The sequence below is a fragment of the Nerophis ophidion genome, linkage group LG14, assembly GCF_033978795.1.
Source record: "Nerophis ophidion isolate RoL-2023_Sa linkage group LG14, RoL_Noph_v1.0, whole genome shotgun sequence".
Taxonomy (NCBI): Eukaryota; Metazoa; Chordata; class Actinopteri; order Syngnathiformes; family Syngnathidae; genus Nerophis; species Nerophis ophidion.
Genome location: NC_084624.1, coordinates 23,913,693 through 23,935,441, shown reverse-complemented (window position 1 = coordinate 23,935,441; position 21,749 = coordinate 23,913,693). Strand labels below are relative to the sequence as shown.

Below are 21,749 nucleotides of genomic sequence, written 5' to 3'. Positions count from 1 at the left end.
TCCGATTCAAACCGTTCCAACTCCAAAATATTCAGCCTGTTAAAAAAGGTGTGTTCTCCTTCAACAATTTAAAAAGAATCCCAGATTTCCAAGAACTCCCAGTTTTCAGGGACATTTTACCCATTCAAAACGAATAGTCCATTTTTTTTCATTTCCACAATTCGCAGTTTTCAACCCGTTCAAACTATTCCAACATCCACACATTAAACTCATCCAACTAACACTTACCCAAGTTCTAAACCAAATTTAGTTTTTCCTGGAAATTCAAACTCTTCAACATTTAAACCATTTCAATATTCGAACTATTCTTACATTCATACTACATTCTGTCAGCATTTCAGTTCAACTTCAGCATTGGAACATTTACACACATTTCCTTTAAGAATTGCCTCATCTAGTTGCTTTTAAATTCCTGCTATCCAATGCAGCATTCTGCATATACAGTACCACCCAGTGGCATCGTAACAACTGTAGGAGACAACACTTAATAGCAGGCTTGATATCCTGTAAGTCTCTCCCAGGCCAATGAAAGCCACAGAGACAACATTACTACGTTTGTCTTGAAGGCAGCCCAGTTCCTACTTTAGCCATAAACACACAGGGGCACAAGACAATTTAATTACATTCTCAGTCTGAACATTCAGAGAAAACGAGCTACACTGACGATTGGGAGTATTTTTACTCGAGGGGCATGGTTTCAAGGCTACATGCAAAAAGGGAAGAGTCCTTCCAGAATTTCGCGGGCTTTTTTTGCGATTGTGGCAGCTTAAAATGTCTGAACTTGTGATTTTATGAATTTGTTATTAATGTTTTAGGTGTTCCTTTTAAAAGTAACCTGAGTTTTTAAATGAATTATTCTTAAAAGTAGAGACTGTAGTTGGCCCGATACCAATATTTTGGTACAGTGTCCGTATTTCGATACTTTTCTAAATAAAGGGGACCACAAAAAAAGGCATTATTGTCTTTAATTTAACGAAAAATCTTAGGGTATATTAAACATATGTTTATTATTGCGATCGAAAAACAATTTTGTCCTTAAATAAAATAATGAACATATTAAACAACTTGGATTTTAGTAGTAAGTTAACAAACAAAGGCTCCTTATTAGTCTGCTGATGTATGCAGTAACATACATCCATCCATTTTCTACCGCTTGTCCCGAACATATTGTGTAATTTATCATTCTATTATTTTGTAAAAATTCTAAAGGAAAAGCTGAAAAAATGGTTTATTAATCTACTTGTTCATTCACTGTTAATATCTGATTATTTTCTGTTTTAACATGTTCTATCTAAGCTTCTGTTAAAATGTAATAATCACTTAATCTTCTGTTGTTTGATACTTTACATCAGTTTTGGATGATACCACAAATTTAGGTTTCGATCCGATACCAAGTAGTTACAGGATCATACATTGGTCATATTCAAAGTCCTCATGTGTTCAGGGACGTATTTCCTGAGTTTATAAACATAATATGAATTTTTAAAAAAGGAAAAAAGATTTTGTGACGATAAAAAATACCGATTTAATTATAGAAGTATCGACAAGATACGCTATTGTACTTGGTATCCTTACAGTGGATGTCAGGTGTAGTTCCACCCATGGCATTTGTTTACATTCAGGAACTCTGGCATTTGTTTACATTCAGGAACTCTAGCTTTTGTTAGCGGTGACGCCGGTGAGCTATTGTATCCTCCTACGGTGTGTAATGAAGCATGTTTAGCTATTCTTCGTCTTGCAGTGATAATGATACTTGTAAGAAACTCACTTTATTTGTCGCCATTGGGGCGAGGATTAATGATTTAGAAGTAGCTAAAACACTGCCGACTGAGGATGGATGTTAGCTGCTAGCTAGCTAGCCATGTCTCTTCCTGAGGGCGTTTCAGTGTTATAACTTCACTTTTATCGTTAGTTTTAGGCCAAAATGCGTCCATTCTCCCTTTTCTGTCTACACACTATGTCTGTAAGTACTCCGTGATTGTGCGCTGCCGCACATGCTCCTCTGCTCGTAAAACCAGCAATGTCATGATGTGACAGCGCGCCCGTAAAAAATGTTTTTTATTTTAAATTGGGAACCCATCCATTTTATAATGCTTGTCCCTTTTGGGATTGTGGGGGGTGCTGGAGCCTATCTCAGCTGCATTCGGGCGATAGGCGGGGTACACCCTGGACCAGTCGCCACCTCATTGCAGGGCAAGCACAGATAGACCGAACCTGTACTTTTCAAACAGAGTACAATACCGTTTTTGAGTACACCCCTAATTCCTTGTAAACTTAACTTGAGTTTTTAAATGAAATAGTCTTAAAAGTACAGACTAGATTGCATTAAAAGCACATTTTAAGTTTAAGTTTATTGTTAATTTACTGTGCTATTTCTAACTACTGTAATTATAACTAATAATAGCAATAATTCTAATTTCAAGAAAAAACACCGCCAAAAGCTTCCATTTTGTTCATTGTTTGCACTGTTGTCCTGATGTTGCAGACATTCTCTGTGTATGTTTTATGCTTGAAAAGTGTTTGTCTATCTTAAACATTCATTTTGGTTTCAACACATTTACCTCAGCACGTTAAGAGCATTTGTGAACTGTTGAGAGCGATCTGTATCGATAATTATTGTTGTTGATGAGAGAAGATAATAAAGGTTTAATGATTATACAAATGACTGTAAAGTAGGAAGTAAATGTTAATAGACTACATTACCCAGAAGACCTAGCGCCGTAGACAAAAACAGGAAGAAGCTCTAAACTATGCGGGAGGACGACAACTGTGCCATTTCAGCAATAAAACCAATTAGACTGGAAGAAATTAAAAGTTATTGGACATACTTCTGGTGAAGTAGCAGGCTTTGGACCAAGTTGGAAGGCCGAACATAAATCCCGGGAATTGGTCGAATTTGCATTAATTTGCATGAATTGTTGTGATCGAGACATCGCGAAATCCTGTAGGGACTGAATGAGTCAGGTGATGGAAGGGAAAAATTGTGGTTAGATAAAGGTTTTGGGGAGAAGTGTGTTTTATGATTTGATGGACTTACAGGTACAAGTCTCCAGTACCATTTGCTGGTAGACTTGGTGGTTGAAGATGATTGGACAACAACAGGAGAGAGGGGCATTAGGGCCAAGAACAAGCTCTGTTACATACACAGTATTTCATTTTGTATTGGACCTGATTAAATGACCAACTGTCCTCACATTGAAAAATGCAGAATTTTATACTAGCTAAATAAGAACATTTCTGTACTTTTGACTCTATGTACAGTATTCATTGGTTTAAGCTAACTGGATGAACAAGGATGAACATTTCTGAAAACATGCACCCCTCCTGTGATGTTGGTGCTATTATTTTTCTGGAAAATACACCAATTATTAAACCTCATGAATGGAAGCAACTGTAAATTTCTCAAGCAGCTCAAACACCCACTGTAATTTGAGGGTGCCATTAAATGGTACACCCTTCTTAGGGGGCTGACAAGCACATGTGAGTAAAACGTTAGTAAGATTGGTTAAAAACACATGGGCCCTATCAAGTAAAATGTATTTGCATGGGCACAATGTATTTATGTAACTAAAATTCTGGAAAAAAGAAATTTCATTTAATTCAAGTGTCAATCTCAAGACCCAGGGGACAGATCGGACCCACCAAATCATTTCATATGGCTCACAAACACCTAGAAATAAATTTTTTTAATAAAATACTTTCCTACTATCTGTATTGTTTTTTTTCCATTTTGGCAGAAAAAATACATGTACTTCACGAAATTGTATACCTTTTAACCTTTAATATTATCCAAAATCATACATTCCAAACATTTTTTTTTTGGTCAAAATAAAAATGAATACTTAAATAACTGCTGGACATATGATTTCAAAGCATGTTACCAATCAAATTGTACACTGTAAAAATTAGAATATAGGTCTTACAGTATTTCACTTTAAATTGAACATTTTTTTTATCCTCAAATCATGTCGTAGAGCTGCCAGTTTTTGAATCTACGGTTGTTGTTTTACGGTGTATTACTGTAAATGTAAAAAAAACTTGCAGCTCAGTTGTCAGAATGAAAAAAAACTATAGTACTGTTTTTCCGTTTACTAATATGTTCTAAAAAAACACTATGTTTTACAGTAAAATTCTGGTGACCGAGTTGCCAGTTTTTTTTTACTGTAAAATCTACAGATTTTTTTTTGGTGTATGTAATGTATATATATATATATATATATATATATATATATATATATATATATATAAATATGCATATACACATATGTATATATATATATACATATGTATATATACACTTTTAACAGTGATAATATATAAATTTGTCTAGGCATCTGATTTCATATATATATATATATGTATATGTATATATATATGTGTATATATATACATATGTATATATATATATATATATACACACACACATATATATATATATACATATATATATATATATATATATATATATATACACACACATATACAGATGCCTAGATAAAGTCATATATTATTACTGTTAGAAGTGTGTCTGTGTGTGTGTGTGTGTGTGTATATATATATATATATATATATACTGTATATATATATATATATATATATATATATATATATATATATACATATATATATATATATATATATATATATATATATAGATACATATATATACATATATATACACACACACACACACTTCTAACAGTAATAATATATGAATTTGTCTAGGCATCTGATTTCATATATACATACATACATACATACATACATACATATATATATATATATATATATCCATCCATCCATTTTCTACCGCTTATTCCCTTTCGGGGTCGCGGGGGGGCGCTGGCGCCTATCTCAGCTACAATCGGGCGGAAGGCGGGGTACACCCTTGACAAGTCGCCACCTCATCACAGGGCCAACACAGATAGACATTCACACTCACATTCACACACTAAGGCAAATTTAGTGTTGCCAATCAACCTATCCCCAGGTGCATGTCTTTGGAGGTGGGAGGAAGCCGGAGTACCCGGAGGGAACCCACGCATTCACGGGGAGAACATGCAAACTCCACACAGAAAGATCCTCAGCCTGGAATTGAACCCATGACTGCAGGACCTTCGTATTGTGAGGCAGGCGCACTAACCCCTCTGCCACCGTGAACCCTATATATATATATATATATATATATATATATATATATATATATATATATATATATATATATATATATATATACATACATATATATACACATATATATATATATATATATATATACATATATATATACATATATATATATATATACATATATATATATATATATATATATATATATATATGTGAGCAGGTGTCGGACACCTCAGTCACCTTGGACGTATCCTCGCTCATCCATTCGGACTGGACACTGGCCGAGAGTGGAGTCGGCTGTCTTGGTTGCTTTGTTGGGTCTGCTTCTGTCTCTGACCATGCTCCCTCCTCCCCAGTGGACAATGGCGTGGAACACCGCAGAGGCCACCACAGTGGATATGTTTCTTTTACTTTTTATTCATAGCTGTATGTAGAAGTGTCTGGTTGGATCTGCTGCTTTAATGTCTTTAATGTCCTCTGTGTTCTTTGATGTTTGACGTTTCCCTCTTACACACATGGAAGAGGGATGTGTACCATGGTTATGAGTTGTTTTTTTTATTTTATTTATTTTTATTTATTTATTTTTTTTTTTTTCCCCTTGGCCTCAGTCTGCACCTCCTCTCCAGGGCCCAGGCAAAGACCGATTTTTTAAATTTAATTTTAATCTTCTATTTTTTTCTCCCCCCCTTGTTTACCTTTATCTCATCTTTTTTGTAGGGGGCGCTGGAAGCCGGCAGACCCGTCAGCGATCCTGTTCTGTCTCCCTGTAATGTTTGTCTAAACTTGAATGGGATTGTGCTGAAAATTTTAATTTTCCTGAAGGAACTCTCCTGACGGAATAAATAAAGTACTATCTAATCTAATCTAATCTAATCTAATATATATAGGGCTTCACGGTGGCAGAGGGGTTAGTGGCGTCTGCCTCACAAAACAAAGGTCATGCAGTCCTGGGTTCAAATCCAGGCTCGGGATCTTTCTGTGTGGAGTTTGCATGTCCTCCCTGTGAATGCGTGGGTTCCCTCCGGGTACTCCGGCTTCCTCCCACTTCCAAAGACATGCACCTGGGGATAGGTTGATTGGCAACACTATATTGGCCCTAGTGTGTGAATGTGAGTGTGAATGTTGTCTGTCTATCTGTGTTGGCCCTGCGATGAGGTGGCGACTTGTCCAGGGTGTACCCCACCTTACGCCCGATTGTAGCTGAGATAGGCGCCAGCGCCCCTCGCGACCCCAAAAGGGAATAAGCGGTAGAAGATGGATGGATGGATATATATACATACATATATATATATATATATATATATATATATATATATATATACATATATACATATATATATATATATATATATATATATATATATATATATATATATATATATATATATATATATATATATATATATACTGTATATATATATACAAGATGGCGGCGCCCGGACGGGCTGCGCTCTCGAGGAGATCCTGCTAAAGATGGAACATTTGGGAGAAATACCGGACAATTCCACAAACTTTATGGCTGGCTCACATCGTGGTCACTCCGTGATCACGTACGACCGCCAGACAGATAGACGCGGGCGTGCTAAACATGCTAACTAGCATGGGAATACATCGGCGGCTACATCCAGCGGCCTGTGAAGCAGGGGAGTCTAGTAGCAGCGGGGGCCGTCTACGGAGCAGACGCCAGCGGTGTGATCGGAAACGCGGATGCCGAGCGGGGCTAAAAACAAAGCAGAAGGCTAATCCCCACAGAACACCACTTTCCTCCATCCCGAAGACGGATTTAGATGGAAAATGCGAGACTACTGGTCTGGGTAAGGAGTCTGTTAAATTAGAACAAGTTTTTTCTGCTTTGAGTGTTTCAGAGTTAGACATGTGTTTTACTGAGGTGGCTAACCATGATGTGTGCAGTTTATCAAAGCAACAAACAAACAATCGGAAAATCCCCGTTACTGAGGTGGCTAACCATGATGCGTGCAGTTTATCAAAGCAACAATCAAACAATCGGAAAATTCCTGTCGTATCAATTCCTAGATATGGTCGTAACTATACTAAATGCACTGGGCATAATAAACACAACATTATTAATATTGCTACTACGGATAATTTGATCAAAAACTCCCTAAAACAGCCCACTACCTATAATATAGGTTTTTTAAACATAAGATCATTGTCTCCTAAAACGTTGTTAGTTAATGATATTATCAGAGACAACAATCTTAACGTCATCGGTCTCAGCGAAACCTGGCTTAAACCAAATGACTTTTTTGCGCTAAATGAGGCATGTCCTCCTAACTTTACACATGCGCATATTGCCCGTCCGCTCAAAAGGGGTGGGGGGGTTGCACTAATATACAACGAAAACTTTAACCTTAGTCCTAACATAAATAATAAATATAAATCGTTTGAGGTGCTTACTATGAGGTCTGTCACACCGCTGCCTCTACACCTGGCTGTTATCTACCGCCCCCCAGGGCCCTATTCGGACTTTATTAATGAATTCTCAGAGTTCGTTGCTGATCTAGTGACACACGCCGATAATATAATCATAATGGGGGACTTTAATATCCATATGAATACCCCATCGGACCCACCGTGCGTAGCGCTCCAGACTGTAATTGATAGCTGTGGTCTCACACAAATAATAAATGAACCCACGCATTGCAACGGTAATACGATAGACCTAGTGCTTGTCAAGGGCATCACCGTTTCCAAAGTTACGATACTCCCGTATACTAAAGTATTGTCTGATCATTACCTTATAAAATTCGAGGTTCAGACGCATGTTCGTCAAACTAATAATAATAATAACTGCTATAGCAGCCGCAACATTAATACAGCCACAACGACAACTCTTGCTGACCTACTGCCCTCGGTAATGGCACCATTCCCAAAGTATGTGGGCTCTATTGATAACCTCACTAACAACTTTAACGACGCCCTGCGCGAAACCATTGATAACATAGCACCGCTAAAGTTAAAAAAGGCTCCAAAAAAGCGCACCCCGTGGTTTACAGAAGAAACTAGAGCTCAGAAATTATTATGTAGAAAGCTGGAACGCAAATGGCGCACGACTAAACTTGAGGTGCACCATCAAGCATGGAGTGATGGTTTATAAATTACCGACCGGTGTCTCACCTTCCCTTTATTTCAAAAATCCTTGAAAAAATTGTTGCGGAGCAGTTAAATGAACACTTAGCGTCTAACAATCTATGTGAAACCTTTCAATCCGGTTTCAGGGCAAATCACTCCACGGAGACAGCCCTCGCAAAAATGACTAATGATCTATTGCTAACGATGGATTCTGATGCGTCATCTATGTTGCTGCTCCTCGATCTTAGCGCTGCTTTCGATACCGTCGATCATAATATTTTATTAGAACGTATCAAAACACGAATTGGTATGTCAGACTTAGCCCTGTCTTGGTTTAACTCTTATCTTACTGATAGGATGCAGTGTGTCTCCCATAACAATGTGACCTCGGACTACGTTAAGGTAACGTGTGGAGTTCCCCAGGGTTCGGTCCTTGGCCCTGCACTCTTCAGCATCTACATGCTGCCGCTAGGTGACATCATACGCAAATACGGTATTAGCTTTCACTGTTATGCTGATGACACCCAACTCTACATGCCCCTAAAGCTGACCAACACGCCGGATTGTAGTCAGCTGGAGGCATGTCTTAATGAAATTAAACAATGGATGTCCGCTAACTTTTTGCAACTCAACGCCAAAAAAACGGAAATGCTGATTATCGGTCCTGCTAGACACCGAACTCTATTTAATAATACAACTCTAACATTTGACAACCAAACAATTAAACAAGGCGACACGGTAAAGAATCTGGGTATTATCTTCGACCCAACTCTCTCCTTTGAGGCACACATTAAAAGCGTTACTAAAACGGCCTTCTTTCATCTCCGTAATATCGCTAAAATTCGCTCCATTCTGTCCACTAAAGACGCTGAGATCATTATCCATGCGTTTGTTACGTCTCGCCTCGACTACTGTAACGTATTATTTTCGGGTCTCCCCATGTCTAGCATTAAAAGATTACAGTTGGTACAAAATGCGGCTGCTAGACTTTTGACAAGAACAAGAAAGTTTGATCACATTACGCCTGTACTGGCTCACCTGCACTGGCTTCCTGTGCACTTAAGATGTAACTTTAAGGTTTTACTACTTACGTATAAAATACTACACGGTCTAGCTCCATCTTATCTTGCCGATTGTATTGTACCATATGTCCCGGCAAGAAATCTGCGTTCAAAGGACTCCGGCTTATTAGTGATTCCCAAAGCCCAAAAAAAGTCTGCGGGCTATAGAGCATTTTCCGTTCGGGCTCCAGTACTCTGGAATGCCCTCCCGGTAACAGTTCGCGATGCCACCTCAGTAGAAGCATTTAAGTCTCACCTTAAAACTCATTTGTATACTCTAGCCTTTAAATAGACTCCCTTTTTAGACCAGTTGATCTGCCGTTTCTTTTCTTTTTCTTCTATGTCCCACTCTCCCGTGTGGAGGGGGTCCGGTCCGATCCGGTGGCCATGTACTGCTCGCCTGTGTATCGGCTGGGGACATCTCTGCGCTGCTGGTCCGCCTACGCTTGGGATGGTTTCCTGCTGGCTCCGCTGTGAACGGGACTCTCGCTGCTGTGTCTTGGATCCTCTTTGGACTGGACTCTCGCGACTGTGTTGTATCCATTGTGGATTGAACTTTCACAGTATCATGTTGGATCCGCTCAACATCCATTGCTTTCCTCCTCTCTAAGGTTCTCATAGTCATCATTGTCACCGACGTCCCACTGGGTCATTATTGTCACCAATGTCCCACTGGGTGTGAGTTTTCCTACCGAGGATGTCGTGGTGGTTTGTGCAGCCCTTTGAGACACTAGTGATTTAGGGCTATATAAGTAAACATTGATTGATTGATTGATATATATATAATCAGATACCTAGACAAATTCATATCTTATCACTGTAAGAAATGGCCCTCTGCTGGCAGCCATTGCTGCGACGTGGCCCTCATTAAAAAAAGTTTGACACCCCTGATTTAATTGGTACTGATTATACTGTTAATGCGGTGAATGTATAATGACATCTCTTAAAGACACAGTACTTGTTTAGTATTAAAGTTATGAACAAATAACGTGAAATACCACAAAAGCGTTCCTTCTTTTTCCTCAAACACCATCACAATTTGATTTTTGCAATTACACATAAAACATTTTAACCTAAGTGTGCCGAACTATCAAATTCTTCATGCCAACATAGGTAATAAACATTCTCACACAATCCCCACGCACATACATGCGAAGCAATTAGTCACAAGACCTCCATTAATAATTATTCACACCGTCCCAGAATAGACAGCGTCTTGTGCTCCTGCATCAATGTGTGTGTGTGTGCGGGTGTGTGCGCGTGCATGTGTGGGTGTGTATGTGTGCGCGTGAGAGAAATTGTCTCTTACACTCAATGAATAGACGTCTGTTCGAGCTACCAGTGCAGAAAGAAACTCCAAAAGACCCCTCAGTGTAATGTGCTTTGGCAAGAAACTAAATGAACCAGATAAATAACGTGTGGTATTGGCTTATCAATTAAAAAAAAAAAAACAGTCTTCATCCATATTTAGTTCATCTTGACTGTGTCTTGTGCAGAAAGCAAGGCCAACTTGTATGAGTTTGATAAGAAAGAAGTTAACAACTCCACAATACTCCTTTGGGGTGAACAAGTACAAAGATCACCAGCTATGAAGCGTTTCCTCAAATCCAAATGTTCTTTAATTTTCACTTTCTGTATGTGTTGTAACCTGGTGTCCCAGTACTTTTGTCCATTTCGTGCCACGTTATGACACTCCTTCAGTGGATGAAAGGCTCTTTCTGAGCAACTTGTGTAACGCTGCGGGCCTTTAAAAACTGTTAATTTGTTCCGTAACAGGGAACACCAGACCACATGACTCAGCTCTTATTAAAGTGAGTCCTCCCATCACATATCAACACCTATTTTACTATTCACGAGAATGCGATAGAAATGTACCCTATTTTTCAGACTATAAGGCGCACTTAAAATCCTTTAATTTTCTCAAAACTCGACAGAGCGCCTTATAACCTGTGGCGCCTAATGTACTGAATATATTTGGTTGTGTTTACCAACCTTGAAGCAACTGTATTTTATTTGGTACATGGGGAAATGATAAGCGTGACCAGCAGTTGGCAGTCACACATAAGAGATATGTGTAGACTGCAATATCACTCATGTAAACAACACCAACATTTTATATGTTCCATTGAAAATATAGAACATTAAACACCACGTTCAAAAATCTATAAAAATGTTTTTAGTACGACTTTGGTAAGCTATGAAGCCGCACCGCTTGATGGATTGTACTGCGCTTCAACATACAAGTATTATTATGGTGTGTGTATATAAGATAAGACATATTATCTGGCGTTTTGTTCTGAAATATTATGCAAAAGCAACTATTCTTACCTTCTGGTACCTGCTGATTTGTATTTGGGATCTGCATAAGTCCTGAAAATTTGCATGAGTCTGCCTTTTTAGTCCGTGGGGACACCATAGTCAATAAGCTTCTTCTTTTTCTCTATCTTCTTGTTATGGGACATTCATCCTCGGCTGTTGCCATTTCTAATATAAGGTAGTGTAAAGTTCTTACTTATATCTGTCAGTAAAATCGCTTTGAAAGCGCGAAAAGATACCGGTGTAGTGAGTTTACATTATTCACCCAAGGAACTTTAGTTATTGGAGAGTTACGGTCGAAGGGTTTTTCACGGGACAAATTTCCGGCCTTGTTGTTGTTGCACTAGTGAGCCACGGATGAGAAGATGCTGCTCCGTTATTCATTGAAGTAAAGTCTGAACGTCATTAAAACAGTTAGCTCCATCTTTTGACACTTCTTCCACTCCCGTCCTTGCACGGTAAACCGCAACAACAAAGATGACAGGGAGAAGGCGCTGTCGAAGGTGAGCCACGTAAATAACACCGCCAACAAAACGGCGCATCCTGAAGCGACTGTCAGAAAGCGACTTGAAGATGATCAATAAAACATCATCTATGCAACATTTTGACCAAAGAACCGCCATTACATGTTATATAGACCACAAGGCAGTCTTTTACATTTTGAAAAAAGTAATAATAATATGAGCCCTTTAATGTGCATTATAATCCGGTGCGCCTTTTGTATGAAAATAGACCTGACTAGACCCGCTCATCGGCTGTACGCCTTATAATCCGGTGCGCCCTATGGTCCGGAAAATATAGTAACTGGAAGGGGCTCAAACGCGTATTCATAAACATGTTTATCTTTTCTCTGAATGAACCGCAGTTATGAATGATGAGTTCCCACTTCTCTGTGAGCGCTTTGAGTATATAACAATAGAAAAGCGCGATATAAATCTAATCCATTATTATAATTATTATTATTACGCCGTGCTTGATTGTAGGTGAGCCGATTATTCTGCAGCTCATTTGTGTTGTCTGCTATTTTGACAATCATGGCTGTGTGTTAAGTCATTTTCAGAGATAGTATCCAAGCTTACATTCTACAGTATTGTCCCTAAAGAAGACACACTGTCATAACAATGTTTGATTTACTCACATCTGTGAGTTACTACAGTTGACATCAGTAATAAACACAATTGAGTACAATGAGTGAGTGTGAGTATGCTTGACTGTGCGGACGAAGTGGTTTGTCTCTCCACGTGCTTGTTGTGTCATATGCTTCTTACATAACCACCAAGCTTTTGCCCCAGCTGACTGAGCATCCATTTGCCGGGCTACCATGTCTTTCTGCATTTTCCACTCTCCATCTGCTCTTCCTATCTTTTCTACAATGTTCTCACCCACTTGCCAACGTTTGTCTGCAGCTGGGGCGTGACTGTGCAGCTCATCTGTCTGATTTATATGGAAGCCCCGTGTGAACTACAGCACGGCTTGTGTGGACTGTTGACGCAGACAAATTATAGTTAGCATTGAAGCTGGGAGACAAAATTAAAGCAAAACTGCAACAAAAACACTTCATGGGAATATTGTCACACTAACTACAATAAATATCAAAGACAAATATGTTATTGAAATAAAGTGCCCTATGGATCGATGTAGCAACTAGCTTAGCCTAGCTTAGTTGTAAAAGTAAAATGAATCAGATAGCTTAAAACACACACACACACACACACACACGCACACACACACATATGTATATATATATATTTGCAGACATCGCGGCCACAGCTTCGATCAGCCGCCTCGACAATAGAGGTGCGGAACATGGTCCACTCGGACTCAATGTCCAGCACCTCCCTCGTGACATGTTCAAAGTTCCTCCGGAGGTGGGAATTGAAACTTTCTCTGACAGGAGACTCTGCCAGACGTTCCCAGCAAACCCTCACAATGCGTTTGGGCCTGCCAGGTCTGTCCGGCATCCTCCCCCACCATCGCAGCCAACTCACCACCAGGTGGTGATCGGTAGAAAGCTCCGCCCCTCTCTTTACCCGAGTGTCCAAAACATGAGGCCGCAAATCCGATGACACAACTACAAAGTCGATCATGGAACTGCGGCCTAGGGTGTCCTGGTGCCAAGTGCCTATGAGGAAGCAGTGCCTGGGGAATCTGTGGTGGACTCTCCTATTTCTGGGGCTGAGGTTGCTGAGGTAGTTAAAAAGCTCCTCGGTGGCAAGGCCCCAGGGGTGGATGAGATCCGCCCGGAGTTCCTTAAGGCTCTGGATGCTGTGGGGCTGTCTTGGTTGACAAGACTCTGCAGCATCGCGTGGACATCGGGGGTGGTACCTCTGGATTGGCAGACCGGGGTGGTGGTCCCTCTCTTTAAGAAGGGGGACCGGAGGGTGTGTTCCAACTATCGTGGGATCACACTCCTCAGCCTTCCCGGTAAGGTTTATTCAGGTGTACTGGAGAGGAGGCTACGCCGGATAGTTGAACCTCGGATTCAGGAGGAACAGTGTGGTTTTCGTCCTGGTCGTGGAACTGTGGACCAGCTCCATACTCTCGGCAGGGTTCTTGAGGGTGCATGGGAGTTTGCCCAACCAGTCTACATGTGCTTTGTGGACTTGGAGAAGGCATTCGACCGTGTCCCTCGGGAAGTCCTGTGGGGAGTGCTCAGAGAGTATGGGGTATCGGACTGTCTTATTATGGCAGTCCGATCCCTGTACGATCAGTGTCAGAGCTTGGTCCGCATTGCTGGCAGTAAGTCGGACACGTTTCCAGTGAGGGTTGGACTCCGCCAAGGTTGCCCTTTGTCACCGATTCTGTTCATAACTTTTATGGACAGAATTTCTAGGCGCAGTCAAGGCATTGAGGGGTTCCGGTTTGGTGGCCGCGGGATTAGGTCTCTGCTTTTTGCAGACGATGTGGTCCTGTTGGCTTCATCTGGCCGGGATCTTCAGCTCTCACTGGATCGGTTCGCAGCCGAGTGTGAAGCGGCCGGAATGAGAATCAGCACCTCCAAATCCGAGTCCATGGTTCTCTCCCGGAAAAGGGTGGAGTGCCATCTCCGGGTTGGGGAGGAGACCCTGCCCCAAGTGGAGGAGTTCAAGTACCTAGGAGTCTTGTTCACGAGTGGGGGAAGAGTGGATCGTGAGATCGACAGGCGGATCGGTGCGGCGTCTTCAGTAATGCGGACGTTGTACCGATCTGTTGTGGTGAAGAAGGAGCTGAGCCGGAAGGCAAAGCTCTCAATTTACCGTTCGATCTACGTTCCCATCCTCACCTATGGTCATGAGCTTTGGGTCATGACCGAAAGGATAAGATCACGTGTACAAGCGGCCGAAATGAGTTTCCTCCGCCGTGTGGCGGGGCTCTCCCTTAGAGATAGGGTGAGAAGCTCTGCCATCCGGGAGGGACTCAAAGTAAAGCCGCTGCTCCTTCACATCGAGAGGAGCCAGATGAGGTGGTTCGGGCATCTGGTCAGGATGCCACCCGAACGCCTCCCTAGGGAGGTGTTTAGGGCACGTCCAACCGGTAGGAGGCCACGGGGAAGACCCAGGACACGTTGGGAAGACTATGTCTCCCGGCTGGCCTGGGAACGCCTCGGGATCCCCCGGGAAGAGCTAGAAGAAGTGGCTGGGGAGAGGGAAGTCTGGGCTTCCCTGCTTAGGCTGCTGCCCCCGCGACCCGACCTCGGATAAGCGGAAGAAGATGGATGGATGGATGGATGGATGTATATATATATACACATATATATATATATATATTATGGACACACCTTCTCATTCAATCTTTATTTTCATTACTATTTACATTGTAGATTGTCACTGAAGGCATCAAAATGTACGTAACAAAAAAGTTTCGTCAAAATAGCCACCCTTTTCTCTGATTACTGCTCTGCACACTCTTGGCATTCTCTCGATGTGCTTTAAGAGGTACTCACCTGAAATGGTTTCCACTTCACATGGGTGCTTTAAGCTCATCGAGGGAATGCCAAGAGTGTGCAAAGCAGTAATCAGAGCAAAGGGTGGCTATTTTGAAGAAACTTTTTTTGTTAAGTACATTTTGATTCCTTCAGTGACTCAAAACTCAAAAGAAAGTATCTGACACATATACAGTTATATATAATAATGTATTACTTTATGATTTGTTGTGTTCTTACCTTGGACATTGTGTTTGAGTCTTGGTGAAAAACTTCTCTAAGTTTCTGCTCTTCAACAAGAATGTCCCTCAGGTGTTCGTTTACCTGAGGAGTCACAAATATGGCACAGCAAGGGTCATGTTTCACATGAGGGGATGGTAAGTTAGTGTCAAGAAAGAAAGAATGGAACATCTTTATCCACACATAAATGTTATAAAACCATGGTATTTGACTTGAATGAACAGTGTACATTTACTACACAAAGATTAATTAAACTAAAGCATGTCGTGCAAGTCCTCATAAACAAACAATCCACCATGTGTTTCAATGTCTTCAAATAGGTCCTGTATATATTTTTTTCTGCCTTTGGCAAACAAAAAGTAAGGAGGAAGCACATGAGTGTCTACAGTGATTTGTGAAAGCTGCTGCTGCAATCACACTTCATGTCTGAGGGTAAACGCAGAAAGATGAATAGTACCCACTTGGCACTTAAAGAAGTGAAAATATCTGACCCTGGAGAAGCGCAGTGAAGCAGAAAATTACTAAACGCTCCTTAATTAGTCTGACATGATAAAGTTTGAGCTCATGCAAACATATTAGATCTACTGGGTCTCTCTACTGACCGATACCAGTTTGCTTATTGCCCTACCCGCTCCACAGAGGACGCCATCTCCTCTGCACTCCACCTGAGCTTAGAAAATCCGGAAGGAAAGGACACACACGGGCAGATGTTGTTTCTGGACTTCAGCTTGCCGTTCAACACCATCATCCCGCAGTACTTGGTGAGCAAACTGGCCCCCCTTGGACTCAGTAACTGAGTCCAAGTTATGCAACTGGCTGCTTAACTTCCTCACAGACAGACCCCAGTCTGTGAGAATGGGTGACAACACCTCCAGTGCCATCTCCCTGAGGACCGGATCCCCCCAGGGCTGCGCCAGTTCCACTACTAAGCACATTGTGAAAAGCCTCATCCGTGAAAACAACAACATGGACAACAGGGAGGTGGTGAAACATCTGGTTGACTGATGCAGAACCAACAACCTGGTCCTGAACGTCGACTTCAGAAGGCACCAGTCCAGCCACACTCCACTCTTCATCAACGGCACAGCAGTGGAGATAGTAAGCAAGACCAAGTTCCTGAGGGTGCAGATAACTGACAATATGACCTGGTCCCTACACACCAGAGCTCTTGTAAAAAGAGCTCAGCAGCGCATGCACTTTTTGCAGAGGATTAAAGGAGCACTGCTCCCTCCCCCCATTCTCGCCACATTCTACAGAGACACTATAGAGAGCCTACTGACCAACTGCATCTCTGTCTGGACTGGAGCCTGCAGTGCCTCATACACAAAGTCTCTACAGAGACTAGTGAGGACGGCGGAAAAGATCATTAGGACTCCTCTTCCTCCTATCCAGGAGATCGCAAAAAGCCGCTGCCTGGCGAGGGCTCAGAAAATCTGTAGAGACTCCTCCCACCCCCACCAAGGACTGTTTTCACTGCTGGACTTTAGAAAGAGGTTCCGCAGCCTCCGAAGCAGAACCTCCAGGTTCTGTAAGAGCTTCTTCCTTCAGGCCATTAGACTCTTGAGCGTGTCAAAATAACTCCCTCAATTTCCCCCCAAACAACGGATTAACTCGCTGGACTATAAAGAAAATATAACATATATCCATAAACGTGGATGCATATGAAAAAGTGCAATATATTTATCTGTACAGTAATCTATTTATTTATATCTGCACCTTATTGCTCTTTTATCCTGGACTACAACGAGCTAATGCAATGACATTTTGTTGTTATCTGTACTGTAAAATTCAAATTTGAATGACAATAAAAGGAAGTCCAAGTCTAAGTCTAGTGCTGACAACATTCAATCAATCAATGTTTACTTATATAGTCCTAAATCACTAGTGTCTCAAAGGGCTGCACAAACCACAACACAAACCACTACGACATCCTCGGTAGGCCCACATAAGGGCAAGGAAAATTCACACGCAGTGGGACGTCGGTGACAATGATGACCCAGTGGGACGTCGGTGACAATGATGACTATGAGAACCTTGGAGAGGACGAAAGCAATGGATGTCGAGCGGGTCTAACATGATACTGTGAAAGTTCAATCCATAATGGATCCAACACAGCCGCGAGAGTCCAGTCCAAAGCGGATCCAACACAGCAGCGAGAGTCCCGTTCACAGCTAAGCCAGCAGGACACCATCCCAAGCGGAGGCGGATCAGCAGCGCAGCGATGTCCCCAGCCGATACACAGGCAAGCAGTACATGGCCACCGGATCGGACCGGCCCCCCTCCACAAGGGAGGGGGGGACATAGGAGAAAAAGAAAAGAAACGGCAGATCAACTGGTCTAAAAGGAGTCTATTTAAAGGCTAGAGTATACAAATGAGTTTTAAGGTGAGACTTAAATGCTTCTACTGAGGTGGCATCTCGAACTGTTACCGGGAGGGCATTCCAGAGTACTGGAGCCCGAACGGAAAACGCTCTATAGCCCGCAGACTTTTTTTGGGCTTTGGGAATCACTAATAAGCCGGAGTCCTTTGAACATTGTCACTTATTTCAGAGTTCTGGCCCTAAAAACGGTTTCGACAGGTAAAACTCTCCCTAAACAGACACAGTAGTGATTTTAAACTTGTTTTCCAAAAAGTTTCAGCACATTTTGGAACGCCTACTTTTACCTCCAAATGTGGGCTGACGTCACCTACAGAAGACTAAGGGAAATTTCATATTGCCAAGTTTGCGTTTTAGTCACATATTCATCCCTCATCACAATATGTTGGCGCAGAATTGGAAAGAGCTAGCATGTCTGCTGGATGCATTTGTTCCAGGTTGAAGCAACACAACTGAAGAAAGAGTCAGCCTTTATACATTTCCAAATGATGGGAAAGTGAGGAAAGTGTGGACCTTTGCAGTCAAATCGACTCGGGAGTGTATTTTGCAGCAATCATTTGAATGATTCTGACTTCCAAGAACAAGGGTTTTGGTCGGAGTTTGGATGGAAAAAATCTAAAGACTTAAGTCAAATGCAATCTTGAAAATTAGGAGCACCCTCAAAGTGGAGAAAGACCGAGTGAGAACCTGCAGAAAAACAGAGAATGAAGTGCAGACACGGTGACCAAAAACACGAGAAAGAAAAGGTAAGCCACTACTATTCCATTTCGAGTCTTCTACTGATGTTTTCCTCAAGATGCTTGAAGCACAAGCTATGGTGTCGATGGACGATTAGATGTAAGAGCAGGGAAGTTTGGATATGGTGATTCTTTAATATATTTCTTTTTTGCTCATATTGTTAACATAATTTACTTTTGAAGTAATCATGCAATTAAGTGATCAAAATATTAGTTTTAAATGTCTTTATCCACACTGTCTATGTAGGGAAATGGACTTCACTTCTGCCGATGAGGTCACATCAAGAGGGGGCGACATATCAAGTCTGGCAATAGAAATGGGGTAGGGTTGTCTCTTGGTACCGGTACCAAAATGTATTTCGATACTTTTAGATACTTTTCTACATGTAGGGGACCACAAAAAAATGCATTATTGGCTTTATTTTAACAAACATTTTTAGGGTACATTAAATATATGTTTATTATTGCAATCGAAGAACCATTTTGTGAACATACTAGACAACTTGTCTTTTAGTAGTAAGTAAACAAACAAGCTCCTAATTGATCTACTGATGAATGCATTAACATATTGTGTCATTTATCTTTCTATTATTTTGTCTACATTATAAAGGACAAGTTGTAAAAAAATATTATCTACTTGTTCATTTACTGTAAATATCAGGTTTTTTCTGTTTTAACATGTTCTATCTACACTTCTGTTAAAATTTAATAATCACTTATTCTTCTGTTGTTTAATACTTTACATTGGTTTTGGATGATACCACAGATTTAGGTATCGATCCTATACCAAGTAGTTAGAGGATCATACATTGGTCATAATTCAAGTTCTCATGTGTCCAGGGACGCATTTCCTGAGTTCATGAGTATTAAAATGAATTTCTTAAAGAAAGAAAAAAGATTGATAAAAAGTATTGATGTAAACATAGTGGTATCGACTAGATACACTCTTGTACTTGGTATCATTACGGTGGATGTAAGGTGTAGATCCACCAATGGCGTTTCTTTACACTGTGACGCCGGTGAGCTAGTGTATCCTCCTACAGTGTGTAGTGAAGCATTTTATAGATAAAAGTTAAAGTACAACTGATAGTCACACACACACGAGGTGTGGTGAAATTACACTCTGCATTCTACCCATCCCCTTGTTCCACCCCCTGGGAGGTGAGGGGAGCAGTGAGCAGCAACGGTGGCTGTGCTCGGGAATCATTTTGGTTATTTAACCCCCAATTCCAACCCTTGATGCTGAGTGCCAAGCAGGGAGGCAATGGGTCCCATTTTTATAGTCTTTGGTATGACTCCGCCAGGGTTTGTTCTCACCAACCTACCAATCTCAGGGGAGACACTGAAACAACAAGGCCACTGAGCAGGTTTAGCTATTTGTTTAGCTATTCCTCGTACTGCAGGGATGATACTTGTAAGAAACATACTTTACTTGTCGCCATGGAGGCGAGGATTAGAGATTTAGAAGTAGCTAAAACACTGCCAACTGCGTATGGACGTTAGCTGCTAACTAGCTAGCCATGTCTTAAAACACTTCCTCTTGAGGGCGTTTCAGTGTTATAATTTCACTTTTATCGTCAGTTTTTAGGCCAAAATGCATCCATTCTCTCTTTTCTGTCTACACACTGTGTATGCTCGTAAGTACTTTGTGATTGTGCGCTGCCGAACATGCTCCTCTGCACATAAAACCAGCAATGTCACGACATGACATCATGCCCGGAAACTGGTACTTTTCAAACAGATTATAGCACCGCGATACTACCGGTATATCTTACAACCCTTAATTGGGGCGTTTCAAGTATGTATAGTTATCTACCGATTGCTCAAAAACTAATTGATATTATGAGGAATGACTGCCAAAATGACATTAAGACAACTTGTTGGTGAAATGTCTGTCATCTGCACGCTATGGGTCCTTTAAAATCAGGACTTAAAGGATTTAAAAGCTGATCTTATTGACCAAAAGATGACGGCGACTGTATGGATGCGTACCTTGTTTATCCAGGTGGTGATGGCATCCTCGGTGTCATAAGGCAGCTCCTGGAAGTGAGCGTCATCGTGTGATGGCTCAGTAAAGCAATGTCTGTTGATGCAGGACATCACCCTCTCCACACTCATCATCTCCACCACGTACGCCATCATCAGGGTGTCTATCAGCGCCATATGGGAACTCTGTGGAAACACAAGTGTGTCAGAACGAAATAAAGACAATAATACCAGCTTGATCTGAAAATAAGACAACTCTGAATATAGGACTCATTTATTTACCTAGAAGGCAGAGAGGGTGAGTATTCTTTGGAAGCAGTGGATAAATGGAAAGATGCAGTTAAACCCTCATTATACAAAACATATATTTTTTTACTTTATTAAGGTTTTGGAGTACATGAGAACGTGGAAAGGAAAACATATTGCAGAACTTTTAAGTAGAGTCACACCAGTAAATATTGTTATTAATTCAAGTCATTGTCTTCTCATGGTGAATCACACTGTAAAAACTCCTTCAGAGCATAGTTCAATAAATGCAATTTTGCAAACTGGTTTTTGTATTGCAAATTAAATTTGTTTTTTTGTGTGACTATTTAAGGTTCATGTAGCACAAATATGTTTGGTTTTCTATGTAGGTATTTTTTGTTCTTTTAAACATTCATTTTACAACAGATAATTGCTTTTCTTGAATCTCTGCATAAATGTATTTTATCAAACTCAATTGTATCGTATGTGACATCATCGACTCTTCAAGGTAAAGAGGACGAAAGCATTTAAGTCCCATCTTAAAACTCATTTGTATACTCGGGCCTTTAAATAGACCCCTTTTTGGACCACATGGTCCCTTTAAAGGATTGTTGTTGTTCCCATTAGTTTGAGTTTTTTCTTGCCCTGACGTAGGATCTGA

The 21,749-nt window shown here is 41.0% G+C and overlaps 1 protein-coding gene across 3 annotated transcripts in view; it reads right to left on the bottom strand.

Moving 5' to 3' along the window:
* camsap2b (calmodulin regulated spectrin-associated protein family, member 2b) overlaps positions 1 to 21,749 on the bottom strand; it is a 101,067-nt gene that overhangs the window by 37,810 nt on the left and 41,508 nt on the right. For 2 of the 3 annotated variants that reach the window (XM_061920193.1, XM_061920195.1), the window contains exons 3-5: positions 20,849 to 21,028; positions 15,742 to 15,825; positions 3,038 to 3,070 (exon numbers count right to left, since the gene is read on the bottom strand). In XM_061920193.1, the coding sequence (XP_061776177.1) occupies positions 3,038 to 3,070; positions 15,742 to 15,825; positions 20,849 to 21,028 (297 nt within the window). The remainder of the gene's footprint in view (positions 1 to 3,037; positions 3,071 to 15,741; positions 15,826 to 20,848; positions 21,029 to 21,749) is intronic. The other variant, XM_061920194.1, reaches the window with a different exon arrangement.